Here is an 18,477-nt window from a genome sequence, read left to right on the forward strand (position 1 = left end):
TCTACGAACGATGATCATGGATAATGCTATAAAATAATACCACTACAAGCTACGGAACATTTACAGAAACTGTAATAAACTTCCCTCAATAAATTTCGACATGGTTTGAACGTGTTAAAGTAATTTTCAAAATTAGTAATCATTACCTATTATGATACTATATATTATCTGCATAATAAGAATTCGCTGAAGTATCAAGTGTTAATCCACAAAGCTATAAGTAAACAAATTAAACCCAGGAAAGAAGCAAAACAAAAAGTTCACGACCTGACAGAAAAAAACTATTAATATCAATATTTGTACAAAATTTGTTCAAATACAAAATACTACATCAAATTAAACCGTGCAGTCTATTTTCGTATTCCTATACGAAAAGAAAAAACAAAAATTAAATGTCAAAATCCTTTTTACACAATAACATGTACCACATATCACCAATCCTATAGTTAAGTTTGAAGTACTCAGTAAAGCATTGCTTATTCACACACCAATCTTATAATTGAAAACAACAGTTACTGTTTATTTTAAAAATCATTTAAAATTAAATATTGTATTTAATATGCATAATATAAGTAAAATTTGTAAAATAAATAACGTAAAATAAAAATCAACAAACATGTTAAGTTTTTCGATCACAAAATAATTTCATTTAAATCAACAGTATTGGATATATATACGGTAGGATAAAATATTTACTGGCATTCCAGTTTGAATCCGTTTTTTATTAATTGTTTATATTGTTGTTGTTTTTTTCAATGCTCGAAATTCTCCGAATATTAATACATTTTCCAGAGTAACCACCACTAGGCATGTATAAAATTATACTTAATACTTATGGATGGTTTAAATCACTTTTTATTATATATATATATATATATATATATATATATATATATATATAATAAAAAAACATATATATAGACACAAACAAATTCGATATAATATATATCTGCAATTTTAACTAGTCGTAGGAATATCTTTATACTCTTTTTATAAACAACAAACCTTTAGCTTTATTTTAAATCCTTTAAATATTATATTATTATTATATATACAAATTAATCACTCACCTTGTTCTATTCACTAGCAACAGTTGACTTTAAAACAATTAAACTAAGGCACTAATATATATTTCGAAAGTGACAAATGTCAGTCAGAATTTCCGAAAAGATAAAACAGATTCCTGTAGTCTATTGTAGGTCTTATTGTACTATATACTCAGAAGATGTCACCGCTGTTATATTTTAAGTTCATTTCAATTAATATGGCAAAAAAATTTAAACAAATTATAAACTTTTCAGTTATCTATGATTTAATTATCGTAGTTCGTACCTGGTCGAGATTAATTTTAATTTTCATCGATCGTTCGTAATAAACGGCGAAAAGTTTAATTCCAATTTTAGCGTCCGCGTTTTTATTATGCGTTTTCGATTCGATACGAATATCCAGCGTCCCCGTGATGACCGACGGCGGTTGTGCGCGGGTTGGTTGGACATTTTACGACGCCCCTAGGACCGGCAGTTATTTTCATCGGCTGTGTTAATAAACCGCCCGCAGTTCACTCTAATTCGGATTGAAATTGTTATTAGTTTTCGCGAAATGCAATTTGGACTTGTCACGTTGGTCAGCGCCTGCTTCGCGATGTGCTCGGCCTCGTGTAGTCTTCGTACTCGGCTCACTCGGATTATTGAAACATGCTTTATTACCTTGCACAAGTTTTTTCCTAATAGTAGGCATATGTCTATCCTATAAAGTCATACTCTAACGCGTTTGAAAGGCAACAATTCATAGGACATTCTGGTTAGAGTCACAGTCAAATGCGATGAAAATTCCAGTAGGGAAAAATTATATTATTAAATAAGTAAAACTATATAAAGTAATTTAACATCTTAAACAAATCAATACATCATCAGATACAGATCAAAAATAAATTATATAACAGCTTACACTTACACAATAGATAAATAAAACAAAGTCTAAGCGTGCAAAATCTTGATGTCGAGGTGGTCCGGTCAGAATTCTGAAAGCGAAATGAAAATGTACCTAACGAGAACTAATTTTTACTGATAAGGTCAAATTAAATGTGCCAAGGATAGACAATTATCATAACAGAGGCTTTTAATATCAGGTAACAGTAAAATAGAGTCCGTTCAATAAAAGAGTGAACCCACATCATCTGAATTGATGACGCGAAAACGTTACAATGTTGCCGCATCAACTCTGAGTTTTAGCTCATTTTGGCTTTGACATTCAACAAATTTCTAATATAAATAAAATAATTAAACAAAAATTCATATTTCTTTATAAAACTAGATTTAATCACTGTATTGTCATTAATGCATTTGCCATGTCTGCAAAACAGTTAAAGTTCTTTCTCTCCTCACATATTTTAACCAAATGCTCATGTATAGTTTGAAGAATTACACACATATCTATGCAAATAAATCTTGCATATTCTACAATAACATTTCCTACAGTTGTCATATACTCACCTTTAGTTGATTTCACCCCCATCACCCTGTGATGGAAATTGATAGCATACTTCTTTATAAAACTAGATTTAATCATTGTATTGTCATTAAAGCATTTGCCATGTTTGCAAAACAGTTAAAGTTCTTTCTCTCCTCACATATTTTAACCAAATGCTCATGTATAGTTTGAAGAATTACACACATATCTATGCAAATAAATCTTGCATATTCTACAACAACATTTCTTACGGTTGTCATATATTATTTATATAATCACCTTTAGATGTTTTCAGCCGTATCACCCTGTCATGGAAATTGACACCATACTTCTTTATAAAACTAGATTTAACAACTGTATTGTCATTAATGCATTTGCCATGTTTGCAAAACAGTTAAAGTTCTTTCTCTCCTTACATATTTTAACCAAATGCTCATGTATAGTTTGAAGAATTACACATATATCTATGCAAATAAATCTTGCATATTCTACAGTAACATTTCCTACAGTTGTCATATATTATTTATATACTCACCTTTAGATGTTTTCACCCCCAATACCCTGTCATGGAAATTGACACCATACTTCTTTATAAAACTAGATTTAATCACTGTATTGTCATTAAAGCATTTGCCATGTTTGCAAAACAGTTAAAGTTCTTTCTCTCGTCACATATTTTAACCAAATGCTCATGTATAGTTTGAAGAATTACACACATATCTATGCAAATAAATCTTGCATATTCTACAGTAATATTTCCTACAGTTGTCATATATTATTTATATACTCACCTTTAGATGTTTTCACCCCCAATACCCTGTCATGGAAATTGACACCATACTTCTTTATAAAACTAGATTTAATCACTGTATTGTCATTAAAGCATTTGCCATGTTTGCAAAACAGTTAAAGTTCTTTCTCTCGTCACATATTTTAACCAAATGCTCATGTATAGTTTGAAGAATTACACATATATCTATGCAAATAAATCTTGCATATTCTACAGTAACATTTCCTACAGTTGTCATATATTATTTATATACTCACCTTTAGATGTTTTCACCCCCAATACCCTGTCATGGAAATTGACACCATACTTCTTTATAAAACTAGATTTAATCACTGTATTGTCATTAAAGCATTTGCCATGTTTGCAAAACAGTTAAAGTTCTTTCTCTCGTCACATATTTTAACCAAATGCTCATGTATAGTTTGAAGAATTACACACATATCTATGCAAATAAATCTTGCATATTCTACAGTAACATTTCCTACAGTTGTCATATATTATTTATATACTCACCTTTAGATGTTTTCACCCCCAATACCCTGTCATGGAAATTGACACCATACTTCTTTATAAAACTAGATTTAATCACTGTATTGTCATTAAAGCATTTGCCATGTTTGCAAAACAGTTAAAGTTCTTTCTCTCGTCACATATTTTAACCAAATGCTCATGTATAGTTTGAAGAATTACACACATATCTATGCAAATAAATCTTGCATATTCTACAGTAACATTTCCTACAGTTGTCATATGTTATTTATATACTCACCTTTAGATGTTTTCACCCCCAATACCCTGTCATGGAAATTGACACCATACTTCTTTATAAAACTAGATTTAATCACTGTATTGTCATTAAAGCATTTGCCATGTTTGCAAAACAGTTAAAGTTCTTTCTCTCCTCACATATTTTAACCAAATGCTCATGTATAGTTTGAAGAATTACACACATATCTATGGAAATAAATCTTGCATATTCTACAATAACATTTCCTACACCCTGTCACCCCATCACCCTGTCATGGAAATTGACAGCATTGAACTAAAGTCCCATATTCAGAAAGTTTCATTCAAGTGAATAACTAAGCTGTTAGTTTCCAATCTATCTAACATTTGTTCATAATTTCATACTTTTCCTCAATTTCTTCTTCAATGTGTCTGATCGAGCTCATCCAAACCGAAGGTGTTATTAACCATTCTTGTTTCCAGCATGAAAAACAATATATCTGTAATGAATTATTAATAAATGTCATGTTTAATAAATCCTAATCAATTGTTATTCCAAGGTTTACCTTTTTCTATCAACATTTGGTTTGTGAACACTATTTTTATTATCATCTAGCCATGAGTGACCATTGGGTATATTGGTCCCATTCTGAAATATCTATCTCATCTAAATACATAAATTGAAATAATAAGTCTTCCTCCATTTTATTATATTATTTTAAAATTGTATTTTTTAAAGCAATGTCTGGAAATTACATCAAACCTCTTCGTGGGATATTTTTACACCATTCATATCCGAATAGGTTCGACGAACTAAATTGTTCGCACAATACTTAGCTAACTTATTTGAACCTAATGATATAGAATCTACCATGGATACATCTTCTATTTATCAACCTGATGTAGATCTAAATCTAATTTCTCTATTGGAAGTTGCCACTGAAATTGTTAGCCTCAATCCTAAAAAGGAACCTGGTATAGATGACATTTTACCTGGATTATTGAAAGAACTGCCACGAAAAGCAATCATCATGTTGACATATATATTTAATGCCTGTTTAAGACTGAAGCATGTTCTGGAATGCTTTAAGGTGGCATAAATAATGATGCTCAAAAAACCTGACAAACCTGCAGAACAAGTCGAATCTTACAGGCCTATTTTCTTGCTATCTGCAATATCAAAACTATTTGAGAAACTAATACTTAAACGTGTTAAACATTTTATAATAATACCGGATTTCCAGTTTGGTTTTCGAAATCACCACTCAAGAATTGATCAAGTGCACAGAGTAACTGCGGCTATTGAAAAAGCGTTTGAGGAAAATAAATACTGCCCTGCAATATTCCTGGATGTCTCACAAGCTTTTGATCGGTTTTGGTATTTGGGATTAATCAGAAAGATGAGCAAATTGTTACCGTGTAAGTATTATCAATTGTTGGAGTCATATCTTTTCGGAAGAAAATTTAGAGTATCGCACGAAGTGGCGTTCTCGACATTAAAAAACTAGTTCGGCTCTAGTTCCACAAGGTAGCGTCTTAGGACTTCTTCTATATCTGCTCTACACTGCTGCTAACAACAAAAGAAACACTACTTGCAACCTTTGCTCAAAAAACCTGACAAACCTACAGAAGAAGAACAATGAGTGAACTAGAACGAGTCAAACCTTTGCTAACTACATAATTATTATGGCAAAAGAAATATCTCTGCCTATGGCAATAGAAAAAGTACAAGTGACAGTCAAAAAAATCTACAAACGGACGAAAGATTGGAAAATTCAACATAATAGTTCCAACTCTGTCCACGTCAATTTTGCATTGCGGCGAAATAATAAAAACTTAATTATATCACTCAACGGATGCCCGATTCCTCAAGCAGAATCAGCTAAATACCTTGCAATCCATCTTGATGGTAGATTAAATTGGAAGCATCACGTTAGATAAAATGCAAAACACATTAGAACCAAAATAACACAATTATACTGGTTAGTCGGAAGAAGTTATCCAAGATTTCGGCTTGAAACACGAAAGAAGATTACTAAATCATACTAACGTGGAAGCAATAAACATGCTGGACAACGCGCAGGAGTCAGGAGAAGCGAACCAAACCATACGAACTTATATAAAGTGTATATCTTTTGTATAAACTATAGCTTAAGTTATTATAATTTAATAATTGAGGAATACATATTGATGTATTTTTTTCGCATTCGTCTTGCTTGTGAATTTATCCAAGTACAAATGAAATGTAGTAATAATTTAATTGTAAATTAAGATTGTACTAAGCGTATCTAATAAAGATGTTATAAAAAAATATATCCTTCTTACCCAACAGTGTATGAAAGGATGTTCTACATCCCTAGAAGAGCTGCATATCTCTTAGTTTTCTGTGGACACTTTTCAGATTAACTGTTTCCTCTGAAATAATTGTATTAAATTATCTTTATATTGAAAAAAAAACTTCTGAACTGCCAAACTTGTATCGGGAACTCACAGACTACCGATGTATTTAAAAACTTGAATATTTCCTAATTGGAATAGTTTATTCTTAGAAGTTGAGGGTCTGGACACCTTCAGTTCTCCTTTTTTGACCTTACAAATTTATCTGCTATAATTAATTTGATTCTATTAATTTAAAGAATTTGGAGGATATCTCAATATAATATTTCTTCTTTATAGTTAAAATCGACATTTTTTTTAATTCCAGCTCTTCTATATGCTACAATATTCGGTCACGTCACTACCATTATACAGCAAATGACATCTGCAACAGCCAAATACCATGACATGCTCAACAACGTTCGAGAATTTATGAAGCTGCACGAAGTCCCCAAGGCTTTATCAGAAAGGGTTATGGATTATGTTGTATCGACATGGGCAATGACAAAGGGGCTAGACCAAGATAAAGTATGTACAACCATTTTTTATAATTATTCGTAAAGTTTTTTAAACACATAATAGAATCCAGCAAATTTTTGTTTTCTTTTATGTTCTTGAAACTGATTATGTTCTTTGCTGATTGAACTTTACCTTCTTGTAGGTAGGCTTCTTTTGTCTTCTGCAGATATATTCTAGGTGTATTGGGTTATTATTGGCTTATGTTACAAGACTGTTGTTTTTTTCTTTCATTAGGATTTGTACTCTTTTAACTATATTGCTCTTTCCTGTTAATAGAGAGAATATATTTTGGACTTCATTCGAAACGACACATTGACAGAAAACGAGATACAATAACGTTATATTAGTGAACTCAGAAATTCAATATGTAAAAAAAAGTTCATGGAAAACGATTTGCATCAAGTGAGGAGGTACAACATGGGGCAAAAGTACCGCTACTATTTTGATTGCCTATAACTTTGTTTAGAGAAATGATAAATAAGTTCGGTTTTCATAGAACGTTTACCTGGTCTTTATATCTTTTCAGCTTAAGAAAATATTTTATATAAATGGTGACCACGATTCGCTATGCAGCTTTGGTATCTTTTTAAGGCATTTTTTATGACATCCTGCAATATCTGAGGCAGAATTTTTTCAATTTCATGACGAATGTTGTCTTTAAGAGGTTGAACTGTTTGCGGCTTATTCACATAAACTTTTGATTTATAACAAAACCCATAAAAAATGTTTGGTGCTGTTAAATCCGGAGATGTGGCTGGCCATGCTAAATCGCCACTTCGCGCAATTAGTCCTCGTAGAAAAACGTCATTCAATAATAGAATTGTTGAACGAGCTGTGGCCTGTGTCCCCATATTGCTGAAACTGACACGTAGTCTGACGTCTGCAACACCTCTTGCAACACGTCAGACAAATATTTCATGTAAAATTATTTTCATCAATTGATGGTGATATTAGCTTGAAGCTATGTTTTTTTGCTGATGATTGATGATTTTTTTCTTATATAAATCACTCTGAAATCCATATGAGACGTTGGAAACAAAAAAACTAACAACACTAAGTTTGTAATTTAAAGTCCATATTGCTTCATCATCTTTGATACCATCCAGGCTCATCAGATCTAGCTTCATCTGACTTCTGACTCTTGCTTCGAATTTCAAAAAAACTTTTAAATAGAATAAGATTTTCATAATTTTCAAGCGTTATACCAAACAATAAATATCTCTTTCTTTTCAGGTTTTGAATTTCTGTCCGAAAGACATGAAGGCTGACATCTGCGTGCACCTGAACAGAAAAGTGTTCAACGAACATCCAGCATTCCGGCTGGCTTCGGACGGGTGTCTCAGAGCCCTGGCCATGCACTTCACCATGTCCCATTCAGCGCCAGGCGACCTTCTATATCACACAGGAGAATCCATCGATTCCCTGTGTTTCATAGTGACCGGATCATTGGAAGTGATACAGGACGATGAGGTGGTCGCTATCCTCGGTAAAGGCGACGTCTTCGGAGACTCCTTCTGGAAGGATAACGCAGTGGGACAATCAGCTGCAAATGTCAGAGCGTTGACCTATTGTGACCTGCATACCATCAAAAGAGACAAGCTGTTAGAGGTGCTGGATTTTTATCAAGCCTTCGCCAACAGTTTCGCCAGGAACTTGATACTGACGTATAATCTACGTCACCGGTTGATATTTCGTAAGGTGGCCGACGTGAAGAGGGAGAAAGAGCTGGCGGAGAGGCGGAAGAACGAGCCCCAGCTCGACCAGAACCAGGACCATCTGGTGCGGAAAATATTCTCCAAGTTTCGGAGGGATAGGAGTCAGAACTCGGTGACGGCGGCCTCGACGGTGAGCCAGACGCAAGGGGATGTGGAAAAGGGGGGCGAAGAAGGAGGGGAAAAGAATATTTCGCGAGTGGTCTCAACAACGAAACTGTCCGCCGTCGCTGAGAAAGATGACAGCAGTGGGGGTGGTGTTAAAACGATGGTAACGCGTCCAGCTTCAGGTAAGTGATAACAAAGTATTTCGTTATTTAATACAAAATAATATACCCTTACATTAATTTGATAGAAGAAATTGATTTAATTAATTAATGATTATTTGGCGCTAATTACGCTACCTTTATTAGGAGTATAGGGCAAAGAAATATTTCACCGCTAATCTATCCAAAAATTGATGATCTTCCCCAATACCAAAACACATTGAAATACTCTAAAATATTAGAAATGACCAGTAGTACCCAAAATTCTGAGGTTATTTATAAAGATGATTCTAAGTCATTTATATGAGCAGGTGCTGCAATACATAACAGTCTCACAATAAACTCTTAAGACTGTCCTCTACTGCATCTGTTCTTATCGCTGAGATGCTCACAGTGAATCTTATAAACTATTTTAATAATAATGCTACAATTTGAGTTATAGCCCGTTCAATAAAATAGTAAACTCACGTCATATAAATTTATGCGTTGAAATGTTGTAACGTTGTCAATATCAACTCTGTTCTCTAGTTTATTTTGGATTTGACATATAAGAGCATTCTAATCCAAATAAAATAATATTATAAAATATAATTTATTGACATTACAGTAAATCTGATATACTAACACGTCAATTGAAAAGTCACCAACCTGGCACATAGATGGCGGTACTACAATTAAATCCACATGTTTCTTAGTTAGCCCTAACCGTCAAAAGATGCGTGTACAAATTTGACAGCTGTCGAATCATTAGTTTGTGAATCATAGCATTCTGAGTGAAGCCACTTTTGTTATTGTGAAAAAAATGGAAAAAAAGGAATTTCACGTGTTGATAAAATATTATTATTTGAAGGGAAAATACAGTTGAAGCAAAAACTTGCCTCGATGCCGAGTTTCCGGATACTGCACCAGAAAAATCAACCATCAGGGATCGATATGCTAAGTTTAGACGTGGTGAAATGAGCACCGAAAACAGTGGACGCCCAAAAGAGGTTGTTACCGACGAAAACATTATAAAGATCCACAAAATGATTTTGAATGACCGTAAATTGAAACTGAATGAAATAACAAACACTCTAAAGATATCAACTAGGTATGATAAAGCTCTATGCAAAGTGGGTACCGCGCAGCTCACCTTTAAGCAAAAACAACGACGAGTTGATGATTCGGAGCAGTGTTTGAAGATGATCAAACATAATAAACCCGAGTTTTTTTGGGTGAGCATGGAATAATTTTCATTGACTACATTGAAAAAAGAAGGACCATCAACAGCGATTATTACATAGCGTTATTGAACCGTTTGAAGGACGGAATCGCCGAAAGACGGCCGCATTTGAAGAAAAAGAAAGTGATGTTTCACCAAGACGATGCGCCGTGTCACAAGTCAGTAAAAATAATGGCAAAAATCCATGAAATGGACTTCGAATTGCTTTCTCATCCACCGTATTCTCCAGATCTGTTCCCCAGCGACTATTTCCTGTTATCAGATCTCAAAAGAAATTTTGCGTGTGTTTAAAAAATGTGTTTTACTATGATAGGCCGGGGACTTTTCAATTGACCTGTTACCATATTATTGAAGGACTTACACCACAATTAACTAATTGCCACAGTAGTTTGTAGGTTGGGGTTGTGTTTTATTATATTAACATTTAACTCGATATAACTTAAGAGGTAAAATTCCAGGCATATTTTTATGCAGTAGTATTCTCTGGAGGCCCAATCCACTTAATTAACAATTGTATATCCAAGTAATGTATTTTACCTTCATTTAAGAGCATATTGAGCTTTTGATTAAATGATAAAATTAGATTTAATCACTACAGTCTCCCAAATGCATTTGCCATTTTAAACACTTACACAAATACCTAGGCACATAAATATTTCGTCCTCTATAGTCTATCCAAAGTTGGTGTGAACATATATCGTCTAAATTTATCGCGTCAAAACGTCACAATGTTGTCGTATCAACTCTGAGTTTTAGCTCAGTTTGGTTTTGACATAAAATTCTAGTTTAAATAAAATAGAGCATCAAAAATGTTATCAAATATATATAGTTTATTTTAATCTTATAGTACATCTAATGCATATATTATCGAATAATTTAAACTACAATTAATTATAAAGCCACAATAATGTATAGGTTAGAATTGTTTTATTCTGTTTACATTGTACTCTTTTCCACACCACCCATGAGGCAGAGTTCTAGACGCGTTTTTTTATATAATGGTATCCTCTTGGAGGTCTAATATACCTAATTAACAATTGTACATCCAAGTAATGTATTTTACTTTCGTTCGAAAACATATTTACCTTCCTACGTTTAGTTTTTGATTCCCTCGATGGTGTGTTTACCTGTCAGGTCATCTTGATATCACTATATTTTTTATTTCTTCTGCTACTACCTGCGTACACCATTCTTGATAAAATTAATCATAAATGCATTCGCCATATAAGCAAAAGAGTTTGTATTTTTTTCTGCTCACATCCTTTAACCAAATACTCATGTTTCTTCTGAACAATTACACACACATCTAATGAACATAACTATTTCACACTCTAGGATACGATATCCTACTACTATCTACTTATATCTTATACTATCTACTACTATCTTATATCAATTATATACACACCTTTAGTTGTTTCCTCTCTCATCACCCTGTCTTGGAAATAGTCAGCATTAAATCATATACCCATATTCAGAAAGTTTCACTCAAGTGAATAACTAAACCGTTCATTTCCAATCTATTGAACGGTTGTTCATGATTCCATCATTTCTCAATTTCTTCTTCAATGTGTCTGATCGAGGTCATCCAAACCGAAGGTGTTATTAACCTTCCTTGTTTCCAGAATGAAGCACAATACATCTGCTATGAATTATTAATAAATATTATGACTAATAAAATCTAATCAGTTGTTATTCCAACCTTTACCTTTTTCCATCAACTTTAGTTGTCTTAACAATATTTTTATTATAATCTTGCCATGAGTAACCGTTGGATATATTGGTCCCACTCTGAATCATCCATGTCTCATCTAAATACACATATTGAAATAATAAGTTTTTTGATTTTATTATATGCTTTTAAAAATTGTATTCTTTTGAGAGCAATATCCGGAAGTTCCATTAGACCTCTTTGATAATTTTACTACTAACAATATACTTTGCAATAATTTTATTAAATTATATTTATATTGGAAAAACTACTCAATATATATACTTTATACATTTCATATATTTGACCTCTGATAGTGCTAACATCAACCTGATCTTGATTCGACATCCGCTTCGTATGAGGACGATTTCTCTTTAGTGAATCCAAAATTTTCTTTTAAATTTTTTTGAGATATTTCAGTGACCGTATCCTTGCTGATATTCCGTGCTATTTCAACATGCTAAAAATATTTTCAATAAAAACCGAAGCAAATTAATATTTTCAGTAAGAATTCTTACCTCTTTAAAAAAAATTTGTACCAAGAGGGAACTCCATTATCTCGTTCCTGTTCGAAGTAGCTGATTAGAGAGGCAGTCTGCCAGTTTGCCTGATAACTCAGAATAATAATAAGCAGCAATTTGAAATTTATCAAAACAAGCAAAGCGTTAAAACAGCGTTGGCTGATTTATTACCTTATGACAACTTTGGCAGGCTGGTTCGTTTACGTTCGAACGTATCGGACTGCATTGTATCTCTTTTTAACTAGAATAAAATGAGAAGGAAAATATTGTCCGATTCTAAAACAAATTTACAAAGTGCGGCAGGCAATACAATAAACATATTGATGACGTATGTTCACAGCAACTTTGAATAGACTATACAATATGACTTTCTACATTTAACCTATATATATATATATATATATATATATATATATATATATATATATATATATTCAGTCTCTTACACTCTCAGGATCACTGTGTTACTAAATTGTTAATTTACGCATTTTGTTGCCTTTACTTGATTATTATTGTTTTGCCAAGAATGGCCCAATGTTCTTCAAGTCTTAATTTTATTTTATGCTTTAAAAATGGTATTTTTCCAAAAACAATGTCTTAAATTTCTATTTTACTTCTTCGTGGCTTATATTTATACCACTTAAATCCTATGGTTCCTAATAATGTACGAAGGAAAGACTTACAAGCGCCACAGATCTGCATAACCATCAGTTTTCTATGGATACTTCCCAGACTAACAGCTTTCTCTGAAACAATTGTGTTAAATAATATTTACATGGAAAAAACTACTCACTGTTTTTATGAATTTCAAAAAATTGATCTCGAATAGCTCTAATTTCAAAATGGTCTTGATTCATCACCTGCTTTGTCTTGTGTCGTTATTTGTATTCGCTATCAATGCAACAAGTGCAGCTGTAATACGCTAAAAATAATTCCAATAAAACTGCATAAACTTTGTATTTAAGAGTATAAATACTTACCTCTCTAAGGTATTTTACTGCCAAGAGTCCTTGTCCTGTCGAAGTAGCTGATTAGAGAGGCTATCAGATCCTAACTCTCACTATTAAGTGGCTTTGGTATTTTTAATCAAAATTATGACAAATGTTAAACAACAGTTGAAAATGTATCAAACCAAGCGTCAAAATAACGTTTGCCGGTTATAACCTCAGATTATTATTACTAAAGCTTTGAATAATTTTACAGACATATGACAACGGTGTCGAACAATACTAACACAAATCTAACTTCATAGACGAATTTGGTTACATGTTCGGACACATCAGACTTCATTGTGACTTTTTTTAACTAAATTACTGATAGTTGGTAAAATGAGAAGAAAAAATCCGCTCCGAGATTAACATTTTTACAAACTGAATTTGACAAAACGTTCGACGATGATGACGTGCATTGGCTGTTTTATTGGAACGATTATAATTGAATGGACATCAATTTATATTAACTTAAATTAAAGCAAAACAATTCGTAAAATAGTGACGGGTCTACATGGCATCCCACTTTCAATTATTTAGGACCTAATTAGAAGTAATGTATTATTGCGAAATTAGAGAATGTTTGTTTAAAATAAAACTTTTGTGTTATATCTGAAATGGGCGCTAAATGAAACAGAAAATACATTACGAGGGATACAAGGGCGCCACGCCTCTTTAACCCTTTTTCATTTACGCAGAAGGTGAAAATGGAGGTTCAGCTGTATGAAAGGGCGAACAGCATAATGGTTCGAGTTATGTTTGCATAAAAAACAATATAACATAATTTATATAGGTTTTCGTAACGGGCTTACTTATTTTTTAGTATTATGAAATTTAGTTATGAAAGGTGTAACGTCGAACACAATAAAATTTAATTTGCTTTAATATTATAAACATAGCCGTTAATTCTAAGAACTTTACTTGGTCACATCTCAAATCTGCCAGATAAGTAGAATTTTTCGAAACAATCAGAGTCACATTTCTTTTCTTCCAAAAAAACGACCAAAGGGATGTATATGGCCGTTGTACCATCTGGGCTTTTTACATTTACGTATATATTTTTTTTGTTATTTATTATATCAATCTAGCTCCAGCCTTTCTTCTCAATCATTCCGTATCTCCAAAGTCTCTATAGACTATGATCGGCAAACTTCAAACCAAAAAATCTCCAGGTCTCGACAGAATATCGATTACTAAATTAAAAAAGCTCTCGCATACGCAGCTCGCGGAACTGGCAAATATCATTAACTCTATCATGAGGTTGCAACATTTCCCGGCATCTTAGAAGCACGCACATATAGCGGTTATTCCCAAGAATCATCTCCATGTGACTACAGGCCCATCAGCCTTCTCAGTGCCATTTCGAAGCTTATTCAGAGGAAACTCTTGCACAAAGGAAACCAACATCATTCCTGACGAACAATTCGGCTTTGGCGATCACCATTCATCTGCTCATCAGGTTACTTGTCTGGCCGCACACATACATCACGCTCTTGACCAACGTAAAAAGCTTGGAGTCCTTATGGACCTAACCAAAGCCTACGACAAGGTCTGGCACGACGGTTTGGTCGCAGAGTGCTTGCGGTTAGGCTTCCCAGATGACCTAACCGCTCTCATCAAGTCCTACCTATCGGACAGATCTTTTCAGGTCAATATCAACAGCAACATGATCCGACAGCTGTCAAAATTTATACACGCATCTTTCGAGGGTTAGGGCTAACTAAAAAACATGTGGATTTAATTCTAGTAGCGCCATCTATTTATCAGGCCGGGGACTTTCTAGCAAAAAAACACATTTGGGCAGTATAAATTAAAAACAACAATAAAATAAATAATTCTTATCTTAAAAATATTTTCAACTCAAATACGATTAAATTATTGCATTTTAGTGAGAGGCAGTAAGTGGGGTCGTTTACTTGGATCTGCAAGTTTGGATTCGAGTTCCGAGAGCTCGAATCAAACCGCAGTCGCCTTTCAGCGAAGCCTCAGCGCGAAAGATCCCAAAGACCGGCCTAGTTCGTCATCGTCCGGCAGTTCCGGTAGCCAACCCACCCCAGGATCGGGCAACAAGATCTTTCCTAAGCTGCAAAAGGTATCGGCCACCTCAAGTCCAGGTATGTTGCTCGAACTATGTGAAATTAATTAAACAATGAATAATTAGGTAGGGGGGAAGCAACTTCGATTTTTCCTAATGCATGGATTGAAATAGATAATAGAGCGTTTAAAGTCCAACAATCCATACAATATCTATACATAGTATAAAACAAAGTCGCCTTTTCTGTACCTATATCCCTATGTGCGCTTAAATCTTTAAAACTACGCAACGGATTTTGATGCGGTTTTTTCCAATAGATAGAGTGATTCAAGAGGAAGGTTTATATGCATAATACATGCATAATATACTAAGGCAACATTGCTAATTTTAGAGGTTTCTAACGTGATGTCGTAAATTAACCTATTTTTTTAGGCTTATTTAGCAATTAGCAAAAACGCTGCCTAACCCTACGAGTTAGATCAAATTTATGTACTACAGTATTGTACACCATAAAAAGGTCTACAAAAAAGTCCGCGATGGTATATGTTTATCTTTTAGGGATAACCCACATTAACCATTTTTATTGTTTACTTTTTACGTGAGAAAATGGCTTATTTACGAAGCTATTTTAAGCAATACGGCATTAATCCTTATCGAATTAAGTACCTTAAATACAGTGTGCAATTAATATAGATCAATATGGTTCCTCACAGCATGTAAATTAAACAAATATTTTCGGAGATATTACAAATTTAAAATTTGCGTTTAAAAATGTGTAATGTAATAAAAATTGTATGAATTTAGATATTCCAAAGATAGCAGGAAATCTTCATAGTAAGTATAGGGGAAGAGGAATTGTTTTACTCCAAATTTAATGCGTGCAGGCCAAGGGCAGTAATGAATGAACCAAAAATACTGGATCGATTTTAATCATGTTTTCATTGAGTGACATAGGCATATATATTTTATGCTCGTGCAAAGTCGGAGCGGACCGCTATGTGTTTATATACAACGTTCATATTTTTTCTGTAGTGTACTTAATTTAGTATCAGCATTGCACCCGTGCGAAGCCGGGGCGGGTCGCTAGTTCTAGATATAAATGTAGCTTTTTTCGTTTAATCGAATTTCCGAAACATTGAGAGTTATTGAGCGCTAAAAATGAGAGTTCCAGAAGGAAAAATGACAATGTAGTTTCAGTTCATCGATAATTGTCTGATGCGACAAAAACGACTGGAATTAAATAATCGCGAGAGTCGTTGTCATCCATTCTACGAAATTATGTTGCTCCCGATCTAATAATTTTTATTTAGCCTATAAGAAATATTAATTTGGTTCCCTTTGGTTTATACGAATTTTTTTCTTATAGTCGAATTATATGTTGGATTAAATGTTTTAAACCATTTTTTTTAAATTTATACAAAAGCCATAAAATCCGACAACACTATACATCAGATGAACAGAGTGAAAGAAGTCGAAATAACTAATTCAATTTTTTGTAATATAACTAATACATATTTACACTAATATATTTTTCTACAATGTTCTTGATTAAAAACCAAAAATAACAATTTCTTAGTTGTTTACTAGTTGCCAATTAATATGGCCTATTATATTATATGGGGGCGTATTATCATTTTGGAATATGGTAGCAATATGCCAATCGCAGCAAGAACAAGAATCAATGCAGATGTCGGTCGAGCTTTCGACATGTTCGTTGTAATCTGGCCATGGATGTGTATCAGAGAACCAACTGAATATCATGATATTGAGATACCTCCTCCATGCTTGACTATACGAAACAGGCAATCCGGATTGTAGGCTTCCTTTGGGGTTCTTCATATATAAATGCGGCCATCTGTAGGAAACACAGTAAACGATAATTAATTAGACTACACTACATTGCTACATCCATCATGCTCTTGACCAACGCAAAAAGATTGGAGCAGTTCATCTGGACCTATCGACAAGGTCTGGCACGACGGATTGATCGCAAAGTGCGTGCGGTTAGGCCTCCCAGAAGACCTAACCGCTCTCCTCAAGTCCTATCTCTCGGACAGATCTTTCCAGGTCAAGATCAGGCAATCACTTTCCAGTCGTAAACAAATCGATGCTGGCGTACCTCAAGGTTCCCCGCTGGCCCCAGCCTTATTTAACCTCTTTATTTCAGATCTGCCGAGAAAAGAGCACATTGACGTCGCGTTTTACGCTGACGACACTGCTTTCTTCACGGCCGCTAGGTTCAAAGTTACAATTCATGAACGTTTACAGAAGCAGCTCGATCATGCGGTCAAGTCGTTCAAATTCTGGAGGTTGCAAATCAACCCCCTGAAAACCCAGGCCATCATTTTCCTTAAGAAGCGTTACGCACTGCGCGTCTCCCAACTTAAGATCGACACCGCAATAATTCCATGGCTGGATAACGTCACGTACCTAGGTCTTCACTTCGACCGGCGGTTCGGTTGGCATTCCCAAATCCAGAAAGCAATCCAAAAAGGTTCGGGGATAGCAAACCTGCTATCTTCTCTGATCTGCCCTTCTAGCAGATTTCCCATCTCCATCAAATGCTTATTTTACAAGATGTTAATTCGGTCCGTACTCCTCTACGGATTTAATGTCTACTTCAAGTTTGTTACAAACAACCAGGTCAAACGGCTTCAAGTTTTCCAAAATAAGCTCCTCAGGAGAATATTAAACGCTCCATGGTTTGTCAGAAATAATCAAATTCATAGGGAAACTGACACTCCAGAAATCAAGCACTTCTTATCTTAATTATTCCGCAAACAACAACTCAGCTCAAATTCTTCTGAAAACGCGCTTGTTCGCGAGCTGGTCGACATGCTGCGAGCTTAGCACCGCGTCACCGCCAAGCTCTCCCCTTTTCCAGGTTGAAACGACCTCATCCGTCGCTACAGTCATAACTTTTGCCCCCATACAACAGTATCCAGTTGTGTGTTAGCTCAGGTTCGCGAATCAATAGAATCGCCGGTCCCTCGTGCCCAATAACGGCTGCCCGATCAGCGGGTGCCATATCTCCAAATTTAATGCAGTAGCAGTAGTGATCCACAGAGGTCAACTGTGAGGCGGTTTCGGTTTAGTGAATTGGTAAGCCCAGAGGCAGTCCCACATAACCCGGCCCAACTT

General features: G+C 34.3%; 1 protein-coding gene and 1 long non-coding RNA gene across 3 annotated transcripts in view; one reads left to right on the top strand and one right to left on the bottom strand.

The window, feature by feature from the left end:
* Nucleotides 1-1,118, bottom strand: part of LOC143204891 (uncharacterized) — a 301,831-nt gene extending 300,713 nt beyond the window's left edge. Inside the window, exon 1 of the long non-coding RNA XR_013007696.1 lies at nt 1,071-1,118. This is a non-coding gene — a long non-coding RNA (uncharacterized LOC143204891). The remainder of the gene's footprint in view (nt 1-1,070) is intronic.
* eag (potassium voltage-gated channel protein ether a go-go) overlaps nt 1-18,477 on the top strand; it is a 117,934-nt gene that overhangs the window by 85,223 nt on the left and 14,234 nt on the right. For both annotated transcript variants that reach the window (XM_076417817.1, XM_076417818.1), the window contains exons 9-11: nt 6,690-6,889; nt 8,114-8,882; nt 15,191-15,415. In XM_076417817.1, coding sequence (XP_076273932.1) covers nt 6,690-6,889; nt 8,114-8,882; nt 15,191-15,415 — 1,194 coding nt within the window. The remainder of the gene's footprint in view (nt 1-6,689; nt 6,890-8,113; nt 8,883-15,190; nt 15,416-18,477) is intronic.

This window comes from Rhynchophorus ferrugineus, unplaced genomic scaffold (genome assembly GCF_030347505.1).
Source record: "Rhynchophorus ferrugineus isolate W39M unplaced genomic scaffold, kcgeb_rfMv2 rfM11, whole genome shotgun sequence".
In the NCBI taxonomy this organism is placed as follows: Eukaryota; Metazoa; Arthropoda; class Insecta; order Coleoptera; family Curculionidae; genus Rhynchophorus; species Rhynchophorus ferrugineus.